Raw genomic sequence first — 24,890 nt, 5'->3', positions numbered from 1 at the left:
GAAATGGGCTTGGCATTCCACTGGAGTGACAGAAGCAGAGACACTTCATCCTTAAGGAAGATTTGACCTCAGTGAAGCAAAGTATGACTTAAGGGACAATAAGAAGACATTCCTTAAATGGAGTAAGTCGATCATACTAACATTAAAATCAAGCTTCCATGTTCATCCAGACCCTATGTGTTCAGCATCACAGAAGGTATGTGCCCTGCCAGAACACGGAAGAAGCATCCTGGTACCTCTCTACAGTACACGGCACAGTTCCTGCTCATCATGACAATGTGACTTCTGGTGGGTCTCAGAATCTTGGGCAAATAACATGGACATTTAAGTAAACTGCACCAGGGCTGTGTGCAGAAAGGATCCTTGTGTCTAAATCATTACTTCTTACCAACAGATAGCCAGTCTCGGCTCCTCTTGAATGCAAGGAGATTCAGAAATCTGAGACTGACAAAAACATCTAAAGACTATCACTCAGTCTACGGAAATACAGAAAAAGGCAGTGCAGAAAGAACCAAGATTACACATGCAGTTTTAACTAAGGCACAATCTCTAAACTCAGATTTTTCCAAGGATAAGCCATAAGAGGGTTACTAAAGACATACTTCTAAACCAAGCGGTTATTTCCAAAAGATCACAGTAGTGCATAAAAAATGACAAATTGTGAGAGCTAAAGACTCATAAACCAAAAATGTCTGTAGCCAGTGAGCTTGCCCAAGGATGGTACTTCCTGAGATGATGGGAGCTATTTTATATAAGATAACAAATCACATGTTTTCAATCCCCAAACAAGTTTGTTTGACCCAACTATAGGCCAGATATGCTTGATCGCATGTAGACAGGAGGTATACAGCAGGAAGTATGACAGGCATATGCTTGCCCCAATTGGATCTGGTAGGAGATATATGCCTTACGTGTTTGTTTTTTTGAGCCTCTGAAAAGTGACTCTTCGCCATTTTTCTGGGAACCCTGGAATGGACACAGCCAGAGTCTATCATTCTAGTCAGTATTTAATGAAAGCTCACTTCAAACTTGGCTCAAGATGGTAGTCGTGGTCTTATAATCACCTAGAGAGATTAATAAACTTTCCATTGTTATCACTGAAACCATGGCCTGAACGGTCAGACCTCAGCTCAGGAATGGCGCCTGTGAGGGAAATTCTGAGCGCTTGTGAGAAAACTCCAAGAGAAAGGGAGTCTCGCAATCTCAGTTTCTACAAAAACATGACATTGTTCTTGGAATGTACTTTTGTGCCCCTCCCAGGGTATCAGGTAGGAGTGAGCTGACTGCAGCTGTTGTTATTCATATGCCTCTACAGAAAAGCACGTTTTGCCACGTGTGGGCTATCCTTGCCATTTAACACTTTACTCTTTTGTTTTTGCTTTGTTTTCTGTTTGTGTGTTTGTTTGTTGATACAGGGTTTCTCTGTGTAAGAGCCCTGGCTGTCCTGGACTCAATCTGGAGACCGTGCTAGCCTCAGGCTCTGAGATCCTCCTGCCTTTGCGTCCCCAGAGCTGAGATTAAGGCGAGCATCACCAATGCCCTTCATCCCCAGAGTACAGATTGCTGGATGCTCTAGATAAAGCTGACTATCGCTGGAGACTTCAGTAAGCTTCATTTTTAGGCCCCCACACACCACCAACTAGAGCTGTAAACACTCAAGCAATTGGAATTTTTTTTCACATGGCACTTCTTCGTGGATACATACATACACCCCGGCACACTCGTAGGGCCCTGCAGAGCTCTGAATTGAGGTTCAACCATTTAGCTCTGACCAATACACAAATAGCACACTTTCATTTGCAGACCAGGCCTCTTAGTTCCAGGTTCATAGATCCTGTAGATAAAGTCATCTCATCTCTTTTTAGATAATTGGAAGCATCCAAAATACGTCACATCTAAAGCCAAGTTTGGGATCTGTCTTCTTCAAAACATGGTCTCTGGTGTTCTCTGTTTTAGTGTAGGCAATAAACCATGGAGTTGTAGAAGCAGAATTCTTGGAAATCTTTGCCATCACCCCCACGAGCTATCCATCAACAAGTTCGATTCAATATAGTCTTTGATTTGCTTTGGCCTTTGACAGGGCTGGGAATTAAACCTATGGACTTTTGTCTGCTACTCAAATGCTCTGCCACTGGGCTTGATTTCCATCTCTTTTTTCACTGTTGCTATTTTTTTAATTATTTTGAGACAATATATTTTTGAGACAAAATATTTTGAGACAAATCAGTCTAATTTGATTAAACTGATTTGAGTAGCCCCAATGTTGCAATTCTCCTGAGTGGCTGGGATAACAGGTCTGTGCCACAATGCTTGGCTCTAGCCTCCCTCCTAAACCTCATCCCCGGGCTTTTTATCTCTAAAATAACCTAAATCAAATTTGCCTGAATTATTGTTGCAGTTCAGTAAGACAGTTATCCTTATGTGCTCTGGTCGATCATTTAATTCATTTCTTCTGTACAGTGATTTATAATAATGACTGACACAGTAGCTTTTGGTTTAAGCAAAATTTCTTTCCCATGACCTATATTGCCCTGGAATCAACTCATATCCTTTGTAAGGTCCCTTGGTGCAGAAAAACAGATCACTCAAAATTATAGTATCCTAAGCAACAACAAAAAAGTTTAGTGCCAACAATTCTGTGACTTGGTCAGCATCAGCTGGGTTGCTGTTTCTTACAATCTCTTAGGTAGATAGAGTAATAGTTTGGCTTGGGTTGGTGGCATTTGAAGGCCCATCTCTTTGGCTTATCCAAGATTCTAGCTCACATGTCTAAAGGCTGGTCAGACATATTTCTTCTACGTAGCTTTTCTGCATGGCTGGTTTTGGGTCTCTCTAGTCATGACTGTTTCCAGACATCCCATTTCTTACATGACAAGTTACTTTTTTCCAACATATATTTCTGTAATATCCAAAGCAAAAACTGTATAATCTCTTCTCATTTAACATCTAAACTCATCCAACAAATCTTCTACCTTATTCTGGAGGTCAAAAACAAGTCAGAGGGTCAGTCCACAGTGAAGCAGAGAGACTCCACAGGGCTTGGATATTTGAAAACAAAGTTAAAGGGAGGAGAGAGAGTCTATGGAAAATGTCAACCACACCTACCTCTCTAATCTCATTTTACAGCGTGTGCCCTACATCCATCTCCACTCCCAACACTGAACTTCCTTCCCCACTTGGACTTGCCCTTCCCAGTTCTGCTTTTCATCTAGATTTCCTCAGTTCCACCTTTAGATCCCAAGCTAGGTTCAGGAAAGCCTTTCCAAGTCTCCCTTAACCAGGCTAAAGCACAACACATGTGGTCAAGGACCTAGACATGTTTCTAACACAGTCTATGTCCCCGTTGCATTTTGTGTTTCGGTGAACGATTGTACGATTCATCCTCCATCACATCATAAGAGAAAACAAAACTAGTCCGTTTTCCCTTTCCTACCACAGCTTGGCTAACATGGCAGGATTTGTTCAGGAATAAAGGAAAGAAGCAAACCTACTAAACCTGTCCCTCTGTACAGAACCAACTATCGCCTCCCTTTCTGAACCACCCTCAAGCCATAAGTCACCTTCCCATGGTCCATACTGTGCACAACTAGGCAACCTGGAATTCAAAACATTTTCACAGATTTTGCAAAGTGAATTGATTCATTTCTGCCAGCTTGACCTGGCAGAGGGAACCTCGGCTGAGGAACTGCCTCCTCAAGACTGGCCTATGGCCAGGTTTGCTGGGCATTTTCCTAATTAATAACTGATAAGGGAAGTAGCAGCCCACCGATGTGGAATTTCCCTTTGCTGTGAATAGGTTTTATTACCGTTGGGTAATAAAAAAGCTGCTTCAGTCTATGGCAGCGCAGAATAGAGAAAGGCAGAAATTCCAAACCGAGATAGAGGAAAAAAGAAGGCAGAGTCAGAGAGATGCCATGTAGCTGCCGAAGGAGACAGATCCTGTAAACCACAAGCCTGGTGGTGATACACAGAATAATTGGAATGGGTTAGTTCATAAGAAGCCCAAGCTCTTGGCCAAACAGTGTTGTAATTAGTACAATTTCTGTGTAATTATTTTGGGTCTGGGCAGCCTGGAAACGAACGAGCGGCCTCCACCTTCAGCTCAATGCAGGCATTGCTGCCTTTGGGCAGGTGGTTCTGGGTTATAAAAGGAAGCAAACTGAGCAAGCCATGAACAAACAACAAGTCAGTGAGCGACATTCCTCTATGGCCTCTGCTCCAGATTCTGCCTCCAGATTCCTACCTCAAGCTGTACCTTGTAAACTAGAAATAACCCTTTCCTCCCAAATATCTTTTGGTCACGGTGTTTTATTCCATCAACAGAGAAGCAAAGTTATTCCACTCTCCCATTTATTGCCTGAAATACTAGATATGCAAGAGAATCAAATAACCTATGCAAACTATTCAAGTTTGTGGTATTTTTTTTTCCTTCTGTCCTTTGAAATGAGACTACGGTTGCCTTTGACTTTAGTTTCTATGCATGAACAAAAGCTGGCTGATATACAAGGAATATTGTAGACAGGAGAGGAGTGACCTATCTGGTACTGACCATGGACGCCACCAGCTTTCTGCTCAAAAACTCAGGTGCATAGTTTCAAGAACTACATGTGATTTTTCTTCTTGGGCAAAACCTTATTTAACCTAATGATAAATGCCCTCCTCTGCATTATCAATAGCCTACCTAGAAACAAACACACCATAATTCTCAACCCCAAATGCACTATTTTTTTTTTTTTGGATATAGGAACTAAAATATATGTTCCTTAGAAAGTGAGGAAGGGATGGAGAGAGGTCAAGAGCACTGGCTGCTCTTCCAGAGGTCCTGAACACAATTCCCAGCAACCACATTGTGGCTCACAACCATCTGTAATGAGATCTGATGTTCTCTTCTGTTATGCAGGCTTACAGGCAGATAGAACATTGTATACATAATAAACAAATCTTTAAAAAGAAGAGGAAGAGGAAGAGGAAGAAAAAGAGGAAGAGGAAAAGGAGGAAGAAGAGAAAGAAAGAAAGTGATAAAAGGAAGAGCTGAAGAAATGGCCCAGTGGCCAAGAGCACATCCTGTTCTTGCAGAGGGCCCAAGTTTGGTTACTTCTACCCACAATCAACTGGAATTCCAGTTCCAGGGCATCCAGCACTCGATTCTGGCATCGTCAACTGATGAGGGAGGTCCTTCTGTATATGTGCTGTTCTTATTGGTTAATGAATAAAGCTACTTTGGCCTGTGGCAGGACAGAATATAGCCAGGCTGGAAGAGATATATAGAGAGAATAGGTGGAGTTAAGGAGACGTCATGTAGCTGCTGAAGAAGAAAAACATGCTGGAACCTTACCGGTAGGCCATAACCTCGTGGCGATACACAGATTAATAGAAACAGGTTTATTTAAGATGTAAGAGATAGCTAGAAATACACCTGAGTCATTGGCCAAGCAGTGTTTTAATTAATATAGTTTCTGTGTTATTATTTGGGTCTGGGTGGCCGGGAAATGAATGAGCAGTCTCTGTCTACAGTCAACCACTTGTACAGATATGGTGCACATACACTCACTCTCACACACACACATGTAAGTACACATAAAATAAAAAATAAATAAACCTTTAAAAGGAGGTAACAAAAAGCAAGGGATTAGAAAATATTAGAAATACTAGAAGTCCTTATTAGAAAATAAAGATGTTTTTCCTTCTTCCTCCTCCTCCTTCTTTTTCTTCTTCTTAGCCTACTAAACGGCTGAGTAGTTAGTGTGGGAAGACAGTAAATCTGGTAAAGAGCTGGCTGTGAAAGCATGAGGCCCTGAAACTGGATCCCTAGGACCCATACACAAAGCAGGGGGGGAGGAGTGCACACTGTAACCCTAGTCAAGAGGAGTCAGTCAGAGGCAAGAGGACTTGTAGCCTTTGTTAGCCGTCTAGTCCTGCTTAACCAATGAGCTCCAGGCTCGGTGAGAGCTCTGTCTCCAAAACTGACGAGCAGAGTGTCAGAACCACATGATGTGTACGTGCGGCACCTACATACACAAACACATACCGCACACACGCGCAGTCTGAATAACTATAAATGCTATCAAAAAGTGAATCATCAGAACGTGCATTCAAGTTTTAGTCTCTGTATTCCAACTAAGAATTTTACTGTTTGCAACTCCTAACAGAATCTGGTGATAATAGAAGTCTTAAAACTCTGAACTGCTTCTGCCAGAAGTTGATGTATTTTCTCCCACTGTATGAGTTCCATGAAGAACACTCTGGTCAGCCTTACTCAGAGCCGTATAGCATGGGGCGCACTGTGGTACCCCGTTAAGTTGCGGAATGAATGAATGCTGATGGTGTTCAAGATTTAGAATGTGTGCAAATAATTGTTACTAATCAACAAAAAATACAGTCAAGATGCAAACAAAATGACTATTTTCTCACTTATGTTCCTTGCTTCATAAGAATTACACATATGAAATTAGTGTTTTAAATATCCCACCTGTCTCCTTCATTAGCACCAAAATCATTATTCTACTATAAGGCCAAATGAGCTTTCTAATTAAACACACCCTTAAAAGTGCTTGTCAAGGCCAGGCACTGGTGGTGCACACCTTTAATCCCAGCACTCGGAAGGCAGGGGCAGGCGGATCTCTGTGAGTTCAAGACCAGCCTGATCTACAGAGAGAGTTCTAGGACAGGCTCCAAAACTACAGGGAAACCCTGTCTCAAACAACCAAAATAAATAAATATTATTATTTTTTTTTTAAAAAGTGGTTGTTAAAAAGTTCTCCGGAGTGAAATTACTTCTTTTTCAGTGGTTGATTTATAAGTGCCATTTCCTTTATAGTGTGAGAAAACTGATCAGTGAAGGACATCTATAGAAATCAATGACGGTCTATGCAGGTCTGCATACGAGTATCAATCGTGTATTTGTTGTAAGCACAAACTGACTAAAGGTAGGAAAAGTTGACTCCATGAAAGAGCATGAAACACGTTCTCCCTTGGTTATTTAAGTCCAAACTCAGCCCCCAACAAACTGTCAAATATTTTGTCTTAAACGACTAAGTTAATGAAACTGATACATTGATTAAGGAACCAATGAACGAATGTTGGACAGTACAATATTAATACTGAGCTGGCCCACTAAGGGAATCCCCCAACTTGGTGTCTGGTGAATTCTGACCAACAAGTAAACCACGTAGGTTTCCTGTGGGTGAGTTCTGTAGTGGTAAAGCAGACATTTCCATACCACAAACACAGGACAGGTCATTTCAGGATGGGTCATTACAAGTTCTGATGGACTTCACCACCTTCCTCTCAAGCTGTCAATCGCGGTGAATCACATCCAGCTAGCCATAGTTTTCCTTTGTCCTGCTTCTGTTTAACCGTGGACTGAGACCCACAGAGCTGATATTCTAGTTATAAAGTGTTAAACAGAAACGCCAGACAACTCCAAACCACTCAGTGTCTCTCCAGTTTCAGACGTGAACTTAGGGAAAGTTGTGTGGCAAGACCTGTGACCTAATGTTAACTTCTGCCTCCTTGGGTTTTTAAGACTTCATTCACATTCAGCCAAAAGAGGAAGAGGAAGTAAGCTACGCTTGCACGTGCCATATTTGATGACCTCTGCAAGGGTTGCCTTCCAGACTGCTGTAGCAATCATCCAAAAGGCTTTGAACAAAGGCAGATATTTGAGAAAAAAAAAAAAAAAATCGAATCCTTTGGTAAACAGACTTCTTTTCCTTCACCATACCATTTACCCAAATTCTTTTTTATTCTACACTGAAAACAAAAATAAAAATATAGACAGTATAAACTTGGGTAACTTTTTAGAAGTTAATTTCAACGTTGGCCAGATATGCATAAAAAAATGCCACCTCCCCTTTATCTGCAAGTTCTTCATTTAGCACTGAAGCTGTGACACACACTCCTAACAGTTAGAGGCAGGACTATTACCCAAGCTTAGGGATTTCAGACATATTAGGAATATTGATTAACTCTGTCCCTCCTGGTTAGGCACTTCCCTGCTTGCACTGGGCTCTGGGGCGAGTGTAGGAGACAAAGATGTTTGGTGCTCTAGTCCTCTCAAGGACAGATGCCAAGGTGAGCAGTACCCCGGGTTTTTCAGCCACCCAAAGCAGTTGTGAATGACTACAGATCTGCACCACCGCCCAGATACACTTAGGGGCTGCTTTGGAAAGAGCAGCACAGAGCTTGGGAAATTCACGTCAGATCCTAAACCCGGGTAAGAAGTGCTCAAACACACACTCTCCACAGCAGCAGCAGCAGTAGCGAAGCCTGCAGAGGGGCTCTCGGGCACGCAGGCACCGCCTGGGAAGGCAGCAGGCAGCATCCTTCTCCCCCGGCCCAAGTGAGAGGCTAGAGCTCTCCGGCATTCCTCCTTCCAGACGTTTCCCTGAGAAACAGAAAGCTCTATGCGGGCCTTACCTCTTGGGCTGCTTTCTTGCAAGTACGGCGGGGCTGTGGGAGTGACATTTCCCGAGTGGGATGCTGACAGCAGAGGCGAACGCTCGTCCACCCCGTCAGCAGCCATGACTGCAGCAGCTGCAGCAGCAAGAGCAGGGCCGCCGCAGGCTGAGCTGGGCTGCGGCTCGGGAGGAGGTGGTGGCCGGCGCTGCCGCCGCCGAGCCGCGGCTACGGCCTCCGAGAGGGCCCAGGATGTGTCACAAGGCAGGAGGCGGGGGAGGGGAGGGTGCGGGACCGAGAGGCGGGGTGGGAGGGGGGAAGGGCAGCACGCCGGGAAGCATGCTGGGGGAGGGGAGGGGAGAGGAGAGAAAGAGCCCGGGAGGAGGAGGAGGAAGGGAAGAAGGGGTGGAGGGGCACCCAGCCAGTCTGAGAAAAGGGGGAACAGATTAGGACTGTTTAGGAAATGGGGGAGGGGAAGAGGTCAAGTGAGCACGAGGAGGGGCCAATGGCAAGAGAGAGTGAGGAATCTTTTAAACTAAGAGAAAGGATAAAGAGCAGCTTTGAAAGGCACCAAAAGAAAAGGCCTGTACTTGATTACAGGAAAATTAGAGCTATCAAGTTCGGCTCCTCCAGGAAGGAGGAGAGCCTAACTTTGCAGATAAACTTTGCAGTTGGGTAAAGAAAGTTTATTTCTTGGGTACCAATTCCTCCTTGGACGTTTCTTTGTTATGAATCACGGTCCAGTTGGCTAGGGACGATTTGTGTGCACGCGTTGGGATTTCCTCTTTTCCTTGATTAGTTTTTAGCAGTATGAGTGCTGGCATTTGAGTTTGGCACTTTAAGCATCGGTGTTGACTTTCGCAACTTTCGTTTTACAAAATAGACTGTGATTTTAGTTTTTACGGGGCTGGGGCCTAAGCTCCAAACTTGACATGTATAATGTAAGACAGTTCAATCTTTTTCTCATGAAAGATTCTTTTTTAAGCCATTGGGCCAAAGACATGGCTCGATGGTTAAGGGGTTAAGGCACCCACTGGTCTTGCTTAGAACACAAATCCAGTTCTCAGCAACCACATTAGGTGGCTCACAAACACCTGTATCTCCAGCTCACGGAATCCAATGACTTACACACACATACACACATAATTGGGCGTGGAGGGGACTGGTGTGGAGACAGGGTTTCTCAGTGTAACAGCTCTGGCTGTCCTGAAACACACTTTGTAGACTGGGTTGGCTTCAAACTCCCAGAGATCCACCTGCCTCTGCCTCCGAAGTGCTGGGACTAAAGGCGTTAGCCGCCACCACCTACCTGGATCATAATCTTTAAAAAATACTCAGTGAACTTATTGTCCTATTTTCTATTTGCATTTTTGCTACCTTCTTTTCTTCTTTTGATGGTTTGCCATATGATTCCAGTGTGGTTTACTTTTACAAAAGAAAAAAAAAGGCAAATCATCAAAATTTAGAACACAAAAAAGCAAATCAAAATTCAGAACACATCCAAATAAAAGTTCAGGAGGAATAAAAATTGTACCCTGGGATGATAGCTTTCCTGCTATGGTTCTGAGTCACTGGGGAAGAGTCACTTACTCAGTGGTCTCTGTGTTCAAGGGGGCCGAAAGGCTCCTCAGTCAAATAGCTATGCAGAAGGCTGGTAGCTGCATGGGTATAAGCAGCAGATATCAGACATTTGAAACTACTCAAATCACGCTTACAATCCTCAAATTGCTCTATGAAGACACACTCTTTCTGCCTTAGTCTATTGAGTACCTGTTGGAAACCCTAAGGGAAGATAAAGAATGATGTTTGCTTCATGCAGCATCTTTGGATGGCCAATAACAAGAAGATACAATACAATATAAGGATCCCCATACAGTGAGATCCCTATGGGTGTAGATGCGTCTCTAGTAGCCTAGGATGTGAACACTCAAGATGTAGCATTCCCTAAAAAAAAAAAGAAAAGTTTATCCCTTGCCAAATGAGTGGCAGTACTTCACAGTTGGAGTCTGAAGACTACTGAGTTGAAGAAAATTACAAAACTAATCCACAGGACCCTACCTTTACCCTAGTTTGGATTGTCCTACAAAGGCTCAGATGTAAATGATGGGTTCCCCACTGTAGCAGTATTGGGAGGTGGAGTCTTTAAAGAAATTGCCTCGCTGAGTTATAAATTACTGGTCTCCACACTCTGCTTCCTGTGTGATGATAGACAGCTACCCCCAGAGTGGGTTTTTCTATTGCCATCCACAGCCTTCACCAGAGGACGACTGATGCCTTGTATTTGAATTTCCAGAATAAGTGAAATACAGTTAAGTGTATTTTGTAAGTTAATTGTCACAGGTATTTGGTCGCAGTGAAACAAAGATGACCAAAAGTCTAATGTTCTGTCATGTCGTTCCTCAAACACCATTCTTTGTTTTGTTTTGATTTTTGAAACAGGTTTCTCTGTGTAACAGCTCTGGCTGTCCTGGAACTCACTCTGTAGACCAGGTTGGCCTCAAACTCACAGAGATCCCCCTGCCTCTGCCTCCTGAGAGCTGGGAATAAAGGCGTGCGCCACCACCACCCACCTCAAACTCCATTTTAATCGTATATTCGCATTTGTATTATCCTCCTACTCTATCCCCAGCTGACAAATGCAGTCAGAAGACATATATCTTTTTTGGGAGGGTCCTTCTTAAAATGTTAATGACATCATTTCCTCTTTCCTCTCTTCCTTCAAGTCCCTCCCATACCCTCCGTCTCTTCATCTCAAATCCATGACCCCTTTTTCTTTTATTATTATTACTGCATATATGCATAACTTATAAATACAACTAGCTGAGTCTGTTTACTATTTGTGTGTACGTGATTTTGGGGCCAACCAATTGGTATTATATAGTCAGTTAGTGGCTCATCCCTGGGGAAGACTAATTCTCCCTCTTAGAATTGACTGTGGTTCTTTGTCTAAGAATAGGGCCCCCTGGGGTTTACCCTTCCATGTTAATATAGCTATTAGTGTCATTGATTGGATCTTGTTTAGATAGACATATTGCTGATGTTTCATGGGTGTAGGTTCTCTGTCATTTCTAAGATATATAATCTCACTGGTCCTCTGGGTCTTGCACTCTGCCTACCTCCTCTTCTGAGATGTTCCCTGAGCCTAGGGTGCAGGAGTTATGTTGTAATTGTATCCCTCAGGGCTGGGCACCCACCATCAGTTCTCTGTATTGTGACCATTGGTGGTTTGCTGTGGTGGTCAGTCTCTGTAGGCTGCAAGGGAAGCTTCATTGATGAGGACTGAGAATTCCTTTCATATGTGGGTATAAGGATTAGTATTTAGAACGAAGCTTGAAATCATACTGGTCTAATAAAGTGGAAATGTATGGTCTCCACTGAAGTCCACGAACTCAGTAGCCTCAGGTAGTAGGGTAGTTTCCAGTACCAAGCCTTATTTCCCTCTTGTTGAGTGTACCTTAAGTCCAGTCAGACTTCTACTGCTTACCACCAAGATATGAGCACTACAGTTACACTTTTAGAACTGCTTCCTCTGCTGTTCCGTTTTCTGTCTATTGCTCGCCATCTCTCTTGGCCTCACTGAATCCATTCTTTTCTTTAAGATATGCCCTGTGGACAACTGAGTGGCCTTTGCAGCCTGCCTACTGCCCAAAGAAATTGGCCTCACAAAGGACTGTTTTCATTTGATACTGTCTCTTTAAATAATTCCCTGTTGAATGTGAAATACCCTCTATAAGCTCACGTGTTCAAAAATGGTCCCCAGCTGGTGGTACTTTTGGAGAATGCTGTTGAACATTTACGGGGTGGTGCCGTGTTGGAGGAAGTGGGTCTCTTGGGGGTAGAACGTGATATTTTATAAACTTACCCTACTTCCTGTTGATCCCCCTGTTGGGTGCATGAAGGTCCTTGAGCCCACAGATCACCAAGGAAACCAGGAATGTTAGGTATGCAGGACTGTCCTTTCAAAGAAAAAGATGTATAACTGGTTTTTCTGTCCAGAGGCTGGGAATTGGGGGTGATTAATCACTTGGTAATCTACTTTATCTGTAGGGCCAGGCCATACCAAGCTCCCACAACCAGGAGTAGAGGTGGCTAGTAACCAGATGACCCTTACATTATCCTGATATCCAGTGACATCCTCAAGCTCCCACAACCAGGACTAATCGCCCAAATGACCTCTGTGCTGTCTTATCACTGAGACCACACCAGATCCTTCCCTAGAACCTTAAGCTAATACAGGCACTCTATCTTTAGAACCCAGCTTCTTAGAAGACATAAAATATAGCCTGAGTGGAGTTTCAATTTAATTATGTCTTCTTGAGCACCGGAGATTCTATTACGTAAGGAATTTTTTTCTCCAAATTTTACTGTGTTTAAATATGCTGCCAATAAACTGCCTGGTATCAGACTCCCAAAGTTCACACCCTTTGACTTCCATGCCTTATGACTAGAAGCCTCCTGCCCCTGTTGGCATGCTTTTGCTGTCCAGATAGACTGTATCCCTTTGAACTGTCAGTCTAAGTAACCCCTCCTTCTCTTAAGCTGCTTCTTGTCAGACATTTTTGTCAGACTAATGAGAAAATTAGCTGAGTACAGAAAGTGTTACTAAGACTGGGATCATTGTTGTGATAGACCTAAATATCTGGTCTTCAGGTTTTGGAACCAGTTTTAGAGAGAAATGTAGAAGAGTTTTGAACTTATTGTTAAAAAGAAAAATGTTGTCAGCTAAGTTTAATGGGATGTCGTCATTGGAATTTGAAAGGCCCGAATGCTGTCGTACCCTGTAAAGATTTGTCACTCAAATTGGTTTAATAAAACACTGATTGGTCAGTAGCCAGGCAGGAAGTATAGGTGGGGCAACCAAACTAAGGATGATGGTAAAGAGAAGGATAGAGTCTAAGGAGACACAAGCCAGCCACCAAGCAAGCAAGATATGTAAAAAGTAAGGTAACAAGCCATGAGCCACACCACAAAGTATAGGTAGAAAATTGGGTTAATTTAAGTTGTAAGAACTAGTTAGTAATAAGCTTGAGCTAAGAAGTCAAACAGTTTATAATTCATATTATGCTTCTGTGTGATTATTTCGGGACTGGGTGGCTGGGAAGAGAAAGTGCCCCTTCTGTTTCTACCTGAAGGCTGCAAAGGATGAATGTAGAGCAGGAACAAAGACTCATCAGGAAGTGACATAGACCATCCCTCTGCGGTGTCACGAGAGCAGGAGTGAGGCCGATGTTCAGGAGGAAGGGATTGAGATGCATGGCAGAGAAATATCGAAGCAGGACATCTTTCAAACTGTGGAATGGTTATTGCTCAATGCTATAGATCCAGGAAATGGGCAACGAAAAGAAATTTAAAATGTGCAGATTTATTTGTAAGGAAAGGACCCTAAACTCAGAATGCAGGTGGGATTTCCTGATTCTGGAAAGCAATTGCCTAGAGAAATGTTTCCCCAGGATCAGCATACAGAAGCTGATGAAACTGCAGCCCAAGGGAACCAGATTCCATCTTAAGGTAGCAGAAGAACTTGGTGATTTTTGTGTGTGGGGGGGGGGGTGGGGGGGGCGGGTACAGGTTCTGCAGGAATGCAAGATACAATACTGAAGGGGTTGTTGGGGTCTAATATCACAGTAATCCAAGCCAAGCAGTCTGTGGCACTGTCAGAGCCCCTACAACGAGGCCACAAGAGGCCACCGTGTGACACTGGGAGTGAACTCTTAATCTTCACTGGAGACTACAGATGTTTGGGATAACAGACTCATGGTCAATCTCCTAAAGAGAGCTCTAAACATGCAGTGGAAGCAACCCAAGAAGAGGAGCTTTTCGTCCACTGGAAGCAGGGTTGGAAAGGCAGGGCCACCCAAGCCTTTTGAAACTGAAATAATTGTCTTATGAGTACCAGATGTCAGACAAAAACGTGTGGGATTTGGTCTTGTTATGGTCCAGATTCATTGTTGTGCCCGTTCTTCCCTCTAGGAAAAATCAGGTATGTTCTGTTCCATTGTGTCTTGAATATGTGTAATTCTTTTAGGGGATCAGAGTTAAGAGATTGTCTTGCATTTCAGAAGAGAATAGACTTTTAAACAGTGTTGGGACTGTGAAAAACAGTGAGGACTTTTGACGCCGAGCTATATACAGTTTTCTTCAAGAGGCGGCTGTGATTAGCTCTCACCGTGGCAGAAGGTGCTTTGCAGATAGCTGGGGGAGAAATAACATGAGCAGTGTTAATCCTGTGAGCTACCGTGACTGGCTTGGCAAGATATGCCCATTGGCTTAGTAGAGGCCTGGTTGTTATGGGATGAAAAAAAGCTTTCTGATTGGTTGCTAGGCTCACACCCCAAGAGGGAATGTATGCCTGATTCTGTAAAAACTTGACCAAGACAGATCCTGTGGATGGGGGAGGGATCATAGGCCTTAACACGATTATCTGGCTAATAAAAGGGACATTGTCAAACTGCTTTCTCAAGATTCACCTTTCTATTCATAGGCCAGTACTGAAACCAAATCATCTCTTCTCATTATGGAGATCACTATAGTCGCAACAAGAGGCTGGGGAAACTGCCTCCCCAACTTTGAGCCGGAATAAACCATTTTCCCCTTAGGTTGCTTCTGGCAGATATTTGTCACTCTAAGAAGATCAGCAGTCATAGTTAACGAGCTAAGGTTACAAAATAATTTGCCTTCTTATGAGGAACAAAACTTCAACACAATAACACCACGGTGTCTTAATGGACAGTGATGTTTCAGTGTTGTAGAATATTATTTTAAGGTGTGTTACTTTTGTTTACACTCTGGAACATTTGTTTAATGATGCAAAGATGTGTTTGATTAAATAAAATTCACCTGTGGTCAGAAGGTCACCAGCTAGTTAACAGGAGGTGGTAGGGAGGAGCCAGGTGGGGAAGGGTTTTTCAAGGAGGGACCCGGAGAAGCTTGAGGGTTTCTGGAGAGACAAGGTGATCTACTTGCTATTCAGCACTTTTGAGGAGCAGGATTCCACCTCACCTTTGGATCTTTAGTTTTTTTAGAAGAGAGAATGAGATAAGTTCTCTTTGTAGCTTTGAAAGAGTCAGTGCCTGAGGGAACAGAATTCCTTGTGGCATAACCACTGCTGGTGGTAGAACAGTTGCTGATCCGATAGCCACGGCTTAAAAGGCAGCCACAGTTCAGCGAGAAGGACCTCATTCCAAGAACCTGAGGGGGCTAGTCCAGTATGGTGGCCTATATTTGTAATTCCAGGGCTTGGGAGGTGAAGACAGAAAATTAAGGAGGTCAAGGTCTACCGTGGATTCACAATAAGTTGAAGGCCAGCCTGGGCTACATCATAGGATGTTATGTCAAAAACCAAAACCAAAAAGCAATTAAGCTACCAATTTTGTATGTAATTAAGTATTATGACTATAACTCTTGGCTTGAAGAATTTCTTTCTTTTTCTTTCTTTCTGGCTTCATGGATTTCTATCAGCTTCCCTCTCAAATATATTTCTCTGAGAAATTTGTGTTTATGTTTTATAATTGTAAGAGATTTTTGTTTGAGGTTTATTTCACTGCCTTTTTATTTCTATTGCTTCTGTTTCGTTAGAGAATCCCAATTATTACATGGTGTATCTGTGGCTGTTTCTGAGAGTTAAATGCTAGGATTGTAGACATGAATCACCATACCTACCTTAAAAGAATCGGTAGGAAGAAATGTTTTTATTTATGGAAGTATTTAACTTTCTGAACAGTAGATTTTTCTTATGCACAAATTGCTTTTTGATGTTTATTTGTTAATCACTTGGCCTCTTGTTAGTGTCTCCAAATAAATGCTCTCAACAACGCCCGGCATCAATTTGAATAACATTCTTGTTGAGTATTAGTTTACTTTATTGTGTTCTCAAAATCTTTAGAAATACTTGTGAATTAAGCTAAGAAAAGGTGCAATGCTAGTCAAGGAGATAGAAATACGTTTCTTTACTTTTAACCCACTCAAATACAATACTAAAAACCTGTACTATTTTGACATTAAACAAAACATATACTGTTCTGTGCCTATAATCTCAGCACTGGAGAGACAGAAGGGGGAAGGTTAGGAGTTTAAGGGCATCCTTAGCCACATAGAGAATCCAATGCCAGTTGAGTTATATGAGACCCTGTAAACAGATAAAAAAAAAACCCAATGCCAGAAATAACAAAGCCCATTAGCCACATAGAGAATCCAATGTCAGTTGAGTTATATGAGACCCTGTCAACAGATAAAAAAAACCCAATGCCAGAAATAACAAAGCCCAGAAAACTGGTACTTTACCCAGACTGTGTCATGCGTGCCATCCCAGTGACTGTAATAATACGTTTCATGTTAATGCAGTTTGGTTTGAATTTTCACTTGTGTAGTAGGCTTTCTTGTGGAGTTGACTGATGTTGAAAACCTAACAAAAAAAGCTTTTCAAAACTTCTCTTGGACACCATTAAAAACAGGTTTTATTGTATTAAAAAAAGAATGAGCTAATGTAGCTATGACTGAATAATGCTTCCTCCTCCAAATTGCCTCCACCCCATGGTGCATATATTCAGAAAAAGGACCTTTAGGATGTGGTGAGGTTGATGATAAGTTGGAGCCCTAATTGAACAAAATTCATGTGTGTGTGTGCGCGCGCGCGCGTGTGCGTATTTGTGTGTGTGCGTGTGCGTGTGCGTGTGTGTGTGTGGTGAAGGGTTAGTTACATCTACCTATTTGTGGGTACGCATGTTTGTAAGAGGACACTGTTCAGGAATCAATTCTCTCTGTCCACCGTGAGAGGTTTAGGAATCAACCTCGGGTCCTCAACCTCCTAGCCTCCTGTCTTAACTGCTGGGCCTTTGCTCTGGCTTGAATTAGCGATCTTTAAGAAGAGGCATGGGGGCACTAATTAGCTTACTCTCTCATCAAGTATGCCAGGAGAATGACCCTTTAAGACATGGTAATATAACTGGGATCACGTTCAAGTCAGGAGGAGAGCTTTTACCTACCCACAAACCTGCTGCCTTTTATCTTGGAACTTTCTACACTCTGAATTGTGTTGTATTTTTTTTTTATGGCGGCTCAAAATGAACAACAAATACTCAACAGTAAGTTAACATTACAAATATTTTTTTCCAAGTACTGGGGATCAAACCCAGAACCTTATGTATTCTAGGCGAGTCTAACATTAACCTCCATCCCTAGCCCCGATATGACTTTAAAATAAAATTCCCTTAACTCCTTGAGACATATATATATATATATATATATATATATGCATATATATGGCATATATAATCACAGACAAATCTATTAACATTTTATGACAGTATCTATTATTACACAATTCTGTATTTTTGTATTTCAATACTGGGCAATGAAAAGACTTGACATTTGAACCCTGGAGGCACACATACTAGATATATTTATGGAATGTGACACAGATCCAAGGAGAATGACACTGACCATCATATGCCGATATTGGAAACCTCCACAATAATTAGGAAAAACATGATACAGAAAAACGTGATAGAATTATCCATTTCATGTAAAATTATATATACACAAACATTGTTGATTTGTTTGACACAGACTACAGTAAACAAATAATTTCTTGAAGAGCTTTTAAAGAGTTTTATAATCTGAGTACCACAAAACCTAAGAGTTAGACCCAGAAATTGCACTCTTTTTAAAAAAAAATATTTATTTTTTGTGCATTTTCCTTTTAATATTTATTTATTTATTACATATATAGTGTTTTGTCTGTATATTTGCCTGCATGCCAGAAAAGGGCATCAGATCTCTAATTGAATTCAGGACCTCTGGAAGAGCAGTCAATGTGCTCAACCTCTGAGTCATCTCTCCAGCCCCTGAGCGTTGGTGTTTTGCCTGTATGCATGTCTGTGTTACTGTGTTGGATCCCCTACAACTGGATTTGCAGACAGTCGCAAGCTGCCATGTGGGTGCTGGGAATTGAACCCCAGTCCTCTGGAATAATAGCTACTGCTCTTAACTGCTGAGCCATCTCTCCAGCCCCCAAATTCTACTTTCTTAATAGAAATTATATAGCCCAAATTACATTTTATATAATTTCTGCAACATAATCCTTGCAACCTCTTAATAGCAGAATATTTGAAATAGTCCTAGTTTCTAACATTATGAAATTAGGTCAATAAATCACAGAGCACTCTTTAAAAGGTAACAAGTACAGCTATTAAAGTTATTTTTTCTAAATATAACAATATGGAAAATAGAACAAATTTTTAAATAACAAAAGCAGATCCCATAGCTAATTCAACAGAAGGATCTTCCCAGCCCTTGTTAAACCCGAGACAGAGTAATCTGAAGCAATATGAGAGAAACGAGTCCCTTATGGACCGCCTCATAAAAGCTGTCAGGGACCCTTGGTCACCGCTGGCTAAAGTCTCCACGAATATAAGGTGCTGATATTAAAGGAAGAACAGAGAATCGGGCATGCAAGAGGTGGCATCTGATGGCCAGTTCCCTACACCAGACAGAATCGTCCACAGGTGACTTAGGAAAGAGAGTGCTTTAGCACCAAGTTCAGAAGGGGTCCAGCTGAGTCCCAGCCCGTGACAAGATCCTGATGAGGTTGGAGAGATTCTGATAGAGCTGAATGAATTAGACCGGCGTGTAATCAAGTTTATAAAGTGCTAACATCATCAGGACGTGACAAGCAAGAGAAGGTGCAGATAAAATGACCTGTGTAGGTCACATGAAGGCAAAGGCAGAAACACTTCCAACTTTCTCAGGGAAAAACTGGCAGAAAGCAAATTCAGTATGTCAGCCTCTGGCAGGCTTCAGTCCTGAGCCAATTTTATCGAAGGTGCAAGTGCTAATATAGAGCATGGAGCATGGGAAAGACTAAGCCCATTCCAGGACTGGCAGAGATGCCCAGCTCCTCCCCTCCCCTTCCCCTCCCCAACCCAGGACACTGTGTACATTTCTCTCCAGCAGGAAAGTGGGCTGCATGTGGAAATTGTTTTCCTAGCTCAGGGTCCTCTGAGAAGGCAGGTAATCAATAGAGGCCTGGGCTTTCGGACATAAATCACCACATCCAGCTTCTTAGTGTATTCTAGGGATTGAACACAGGTCACCAGACCTGTGTGGTAAACATTTTTGTCTGCTAAACCATCTGCTGTCACCCAGGACGGTTTCATTTCATAGATATGACACTGAACTGTGGTGGGACGGCTGCTTCTTGGTTCCTGGCTGCTCAGACCCGAAATACCCACACAGAAACTTTATTATTTGCAATACTGTTTGGCCAATAGCTTAATAGCTCAAGCATATTTCTGCTTACTCTTTTTTCTTTTCTTTTCTTTCTTTCTTTTTTTTGGGGGGGTTTTTCGAGACAGGGTTTTTCTGTGGCTTTGGAGCCTGTCCTGGAGCTAGCTCTTGTAGACCAGGCTGGCCTCGAACTCACAGAGATCCGCCTGCCTCTACCTCCCGAGTGCTGGGATTAAAGGCGTGCGCCACCACCACCCGGCCCTGCCTAACTCTTTTTTTAAAAAAAATATTTATTTATTTATTATGGATACAATATTCTTTTTGCATATATGCCTGCAGGCTAGAAGAGGACATCAGGCCTCATTACAGATGGTTGTGAGCCACCATGTGGTTGCTGGGTATCGAACTCAGGTCCTTTGGAAGAGCACGCAATGCTCTTAACCACTGAGCCATCTCTCCAGCCCCCTGCCTAACTCTTATATCCTAAACTAACCCATCTCCATTAATCTGTGTATCACCACGTGACTGTGCCTTACTGGTAAAGTTTTAGCATGTCTGTCTCTGGGGATGGCTCCATGGCTTCTCCAAACTCCATCTTCCTTCTCCCAGCATTCAGTTTAGTTTTCTCCTCCTAGCTATACTCTTTTGCCCTATCTACTCTTTTGCCTAAGACAGTTTATTAACCAATGTATTCACAGCACACAGAGGGGAATCCCACATCTCTGAACACTGAGTGTTTTGTGGACTTAGAGAGGTATCTGAAAGGAAGTGAAACCCAGGCACACAGGCTGTAAGGCCCAGGCATAGCTGTAAAATCCTTGGGAACTTTGTGGTTGAGTAAGGCACAGAGCATATACAATAAGGTGAGCCAGAAAAACCATCCAAAGGCCTGTGACTGAAAATATTAAACCAACAGTTAAAGAGCAGAAAGAAGAATAGAAAATAGATGGATAGAAAAAAGATGCTCCCAGAAACTACAGGGTTATTACTAAAAGCACCAGTGCCAAGGGTGGGTTATCTTCTTAAGGGTTTTTGGCCACAGAGGATGCTGTAACTCCTGAAACAATACAAGCTCCTGCCACTTGTGTGGGCTACCCAACAGAACTAGGCATGAAGACCCCACTGCTGAAGATACTGCATGTTCTGGTTACAGAACATGAAGAAATCAAGCTGAGATTTGGCTATATTCTTATTCCCTATTGGCTTGCCTTCATAGTGCCAGAAAGTGTATAGTCATATGGGAAAAATTGCCATCAATAACTCTACTCATCTGTGAACCCTGTGTGCTATACTCCAAGCACGAATGGCTGGATGTGCTCACTGGTGCAATGGGAATATCTAAGGCACAGTTCATATGGGTACAATCAATTGCTTTCTAATTTTTTTTTTTGAGACAGGGTTTCTCTATGTAGTCCTGGCTGTCCTGAAATTTGCTATGTAGACCAGCCTGACCTCAAACTCACAGAGATTCACCTGTCTACCTCTGCCTCCCAAGTGCTGGGATTAAAGGTGTGTGCCAATACACCCAGTTCTATTCAGATTTAAAGTCAGCTACACAGGAGGGAATTCCCACCTGGTCCTATAAACCAGGGCAAAGGCCTGAGCATAGGAACTCATAGGTCCCAATGGGTAAGCACTGTGGTTGTTTGCTAGATGTGTATGATGTGTTTGTCTTTACCTTCTAGCAATCTTGCTTATGCTCACAGACTAGTCTTGCTGTCATCCTTGGTCAAGAAAATTCTTTTCTTCAGTGAGTGGTGCATAGATTCACAACTATGAAAGTACTTGTGGTTTAAATAGGAATGACCCCCATGGTCTCATGTGTTTAAATGCTTGGCTACAGGGAGTGGCACCATTAGGGGATATGTCCTTGTTGGAATAGGTGTGGCTTTGTTGGAGGAGGTGTGCCACTAGGGAGTGGACTTTGAAGTTTCAGAATCTCTTGGGACCCGCTGCCCCAGCAAGCTGCAAATCCATAACATTTTGATTTGGTTTGATTTGACCTAATTGGATTTCTTGCGCCAGTGGAGCTGCTCTTATTCTTAACACTGACCCCTCGATGAGGCAAATGGGGCAATCAAACCAATAGCGTCTACAGTTGGAGCAAGGCCCTGGAAGCAAGCAAGGTTTTGTTCAGTAGTCAGTGTTACCACACCTGAAGCAATCGCTGGGTGGCGTCCACAGGTGCCACATCTTCTTGGGAGATAGCCATAGGACAGCTTTGGAGATGGCTGCGGCCAGAAGTTGGTATTTATGTCTATCATGGGAAGCCTTTCTCTCTAAACACCTTAAATACCATATTCAGCAGCTCTCTGAGGGGTTTGAGGGCCATCATCTAATCTATTAAGCAGACCCAATTTTAAACAAACTTTGCCTGTTTTCAGGTTTCATCACCAGATGTAAGCAAGAGCTCAGTGAAACCATCGAACTGGACCACTCCATGGGCAAGAAGGCAGGTTTATTTAGGGAAATCCACAGCTCTCTCGTGGGGTCAGAGAGAATAGCAAAAGTGATCGTACATGTGGGGCAGGGGAGCATTTTGCCAATTATAAGGGGTTATGTTTTATTTTATTTTTTTTTATTTTTTTTTATTTTTTAAATATTTATTATGTATACAATACTCTGTATATGTGTGTATGCCCGCATGCCAGATGGTTGTGAGTCACCATGTGGTTGCTGGGAATTGAACTCAGGACCTTTGGTAGAGCAGGCAATGCTCTTAACCTCTGAGCCATCTCTCCAGCCCCGGGGGGGTTATGTTTTAGAAAGTGGAAAGTAAACCAGCTGCAGCAGCCTGTGAACTAGCGTCACGCGTTGGTCCGTTGGAAGCTTGTTTGAGTTAATAGAGAGCTAGACGCCCTTGCCAGAGGGTGGGCAGTATAGGAGCGTATAAGTAATGGCTTTTCCAGGACACAGAAACCCACTTTACAAGATTTCCAAGGAATGCTGGGCTTACCATTCAGAGTACTGGTAAGCTCTGAGCTAAGGCCACACTGCCATCTTGGACAGAGTCTGCAGGCCTTCCCTTTAGGGGTGCTTAGGGCTTTTCTGTTTGAACTTAAGAGAAAGTAGAATAGAAATTAAAATGATACACATCCCACCGAGGCAAGCTCTACTCGGCCTCCTCTCTTCTCTCTCTCCCCTGTTCTTCTGAAGAGGCAGCTCTCTTGTCTCTCTGCCCCCTCTCTTTCTCTCTCTCCTCTCTGTCTCTATTTGTCTCTGTCTCTGTCCCCTCCCTCCCTTCTGCCCTCACAATACCTTCATCCTAAGTAAAACGCCATACTCCCCTGCCCCAAAATGAAACACATATAATCATTTCTGGAATATTTTAAGCAACTCTAGGGAAAAAATTCCCACGAAGCATTATATATTAGAAAAAATAATGTCCTAATCAATTCCCACAGCTTCTACTTTAAGAGACTAGATATAAAGGGATAAAAAAAACCTGAAGGTTAATAAAGTAAATAATAAATCTCAGTTCTAGTGTTTTCAGAGGGAGCACAGCCTTCCCAAAACCTTGATTTTGGACTTTGGTCTTCATAATCACGAGACAACACATTTCTTTCTTTCTTTTTTTTTTTTTTAACTTAAACCATCCAGCTTTGAGCATTCTATTTTTGCAGGCCAAACCAATTATATAAAAATAGAGCTGGTGAGCCAGGCGGTGGTGGCGCACGCCTTTAATCCCAGCACTCAGGAGGCAGAGGCAGGCAGATGTCTGTGAGTTCAAGACCAGCCTGGTCTACAAGAGCTAGCTCCAGGACAGGCTCTAAAGCTACAGAGAAACCCTGTCTCGAAAAACCAAAAAAAAAAAAAAATAGAGCTGGTGAGATCAAAATGCTACTATTTCTACTACAACATTAATTATAAGTGGTTTTGTACTGATCAGTCTGGAACTAAAATTTGAAAAAGGAGTGTGAATCACCTATACAATCTTTATTTACAAATTACCTTATTTTAAAAGTACTATTCAATGAAAGTTTCAATGTAGTATTTTTTTCTTTGTCAGAAATTATTTTTCATATAATATATCCCAATTATGGGTTCCCCTCCCTCAATTCCACCAAGTTTCTCCCCAACTCTCCTCCCATCTGGAGTCACTCCCTTTCTGTCTCTCATTAGAAAACAAACCGGCTTCCAAGGGGTACTAATAAAATGAAATCAGATAAAACAAAAACACACACACTGGAAAAGGACAAAACTACCAAAGTAAGAAGGAAAGCAGCTCCAGAAAAGGCACACGAAAGAGCTATACATGCAGAGACCTGTTCTTCCTCATATTCAGGAGTCCCATAAAAACTAGAAACCATAATATATATGCAAAGTGTGGGGAGCAGTGAGACCCCAGATCTTGAATTTCTTGTAATCCCCTGATCTGAGTGCCTACAGCTGCTCTGAGCATGAGACCTTCAGGAGTTCCTGATAGCAGAGTGGTTTCTGGTGGGTTTGGCTGGGCGTGGCTATCTCTGTATAATCTGCCCCTGAACACAATAAAGGGGGAATTCTTGGGGAATTCAAGGATGGCCCGTGTCTCTGTGTGTGTATTTTAACCTCCTGCCCCTTGCCCGAATCTCGTGAACTGGGTAAAAGCAGACAGGGGGGGGCGCCGTGCTTGGCACAAAGGACCCGTAGGGGAGGGAGGGAGAGGAAGGAGGAGAGAGAGGGGAGGGAGGATTAATTAAAATTTAAAAATAATAAAATTTAGAAAAAGAAAAATGCCCATCGTGACATCACAAGGAGCCTCTGAAGATGCTGTTGAGTTCATTTTCCATTGGCTGTCTAAAGCTGGGCTTGAGTCCTACCCTTGAGAGTCATTTGTTTCCCCAGTGAGACTTCCCTGGAGAAACCTAATCTTCATTTGCAAGTTTTATCAATTGGAGAAACCTTCTGGGTTATGGATGGGAGCATGTGGGTCCACTTCTCCATTTAGTTCCAGGACCCCGACCTGATCCAGACCCGTGCAGGCCCTGTGTATGCTGCCTTAGTCTCTGTGTTCACGCGTGTTGGTCCTGTTGTGTTTAGAAGGCCTTGCTTCCTCGGTGTCATTTATCCACTCTGGCTCTTACACTTTATTTATTTCTTTTTCCTTGGGGACCTATTTGTCCACTCTTAGTCCCTTATTCTATAACTACTATGATTGTATGGATAGTAGCTTAGTTATCATTGACCTAAAAGCTAACATACACATGTAACTGAATACTTACCATACTTGTCTTTCTGGGTCTGGGCTAACTCACTCAGGATGATTTTTTTTTCTAGTTTTATTTAAT

At 42.6% G+C, this 24,890-nt stretch overlaps 1 protein-coding gene across 1 annotated transcript in view; it reads right to left on the bottom strand.

The window, feature by feature from the left end:
- The window catches only part of Pip4p2 (phosphatidylinositol-4,5-bisphosphate 4-phosphatase 2), a 52,875-nt gene extending 44,225 nt beyond the window's left edge, over nt 1–8,650 (bottom strand). The window contains exon 1 of the mRNA XM_038347995.2: nt 8,419–8,650. Within this exon, the coding sequence (XP_038203923.1) occupies nt 8,419–8,524 (106 nt within the window). The 5' untranslated portion in view covers nt 8,525–8,650. The remainder of the gene's footprint in view (nt 1–8,418) is intronic.
- Nucleotides 8,651–24,890: the final 16,240 nt, after the last annotated feature.

The sequence above is a fragment of the Arvicola amphibius genome, chromosome 11, assembly GCF_903992535.2.
Source record: "Arvicola amphibius chromosome 11, mArvAmp1.2, whole genome shotgun sequence".
NCBI classification, from domain to species: Eukaryota; Metazoa; Chordata; class Mammalia; order Rodentia; family Cricetidae; genus Arvicola; species Arvicola amphibius.
Note: the sequence above shows the minus strand (reverse complement) of the source record. Positions and strands in the feature narration are given on the sequence as shown.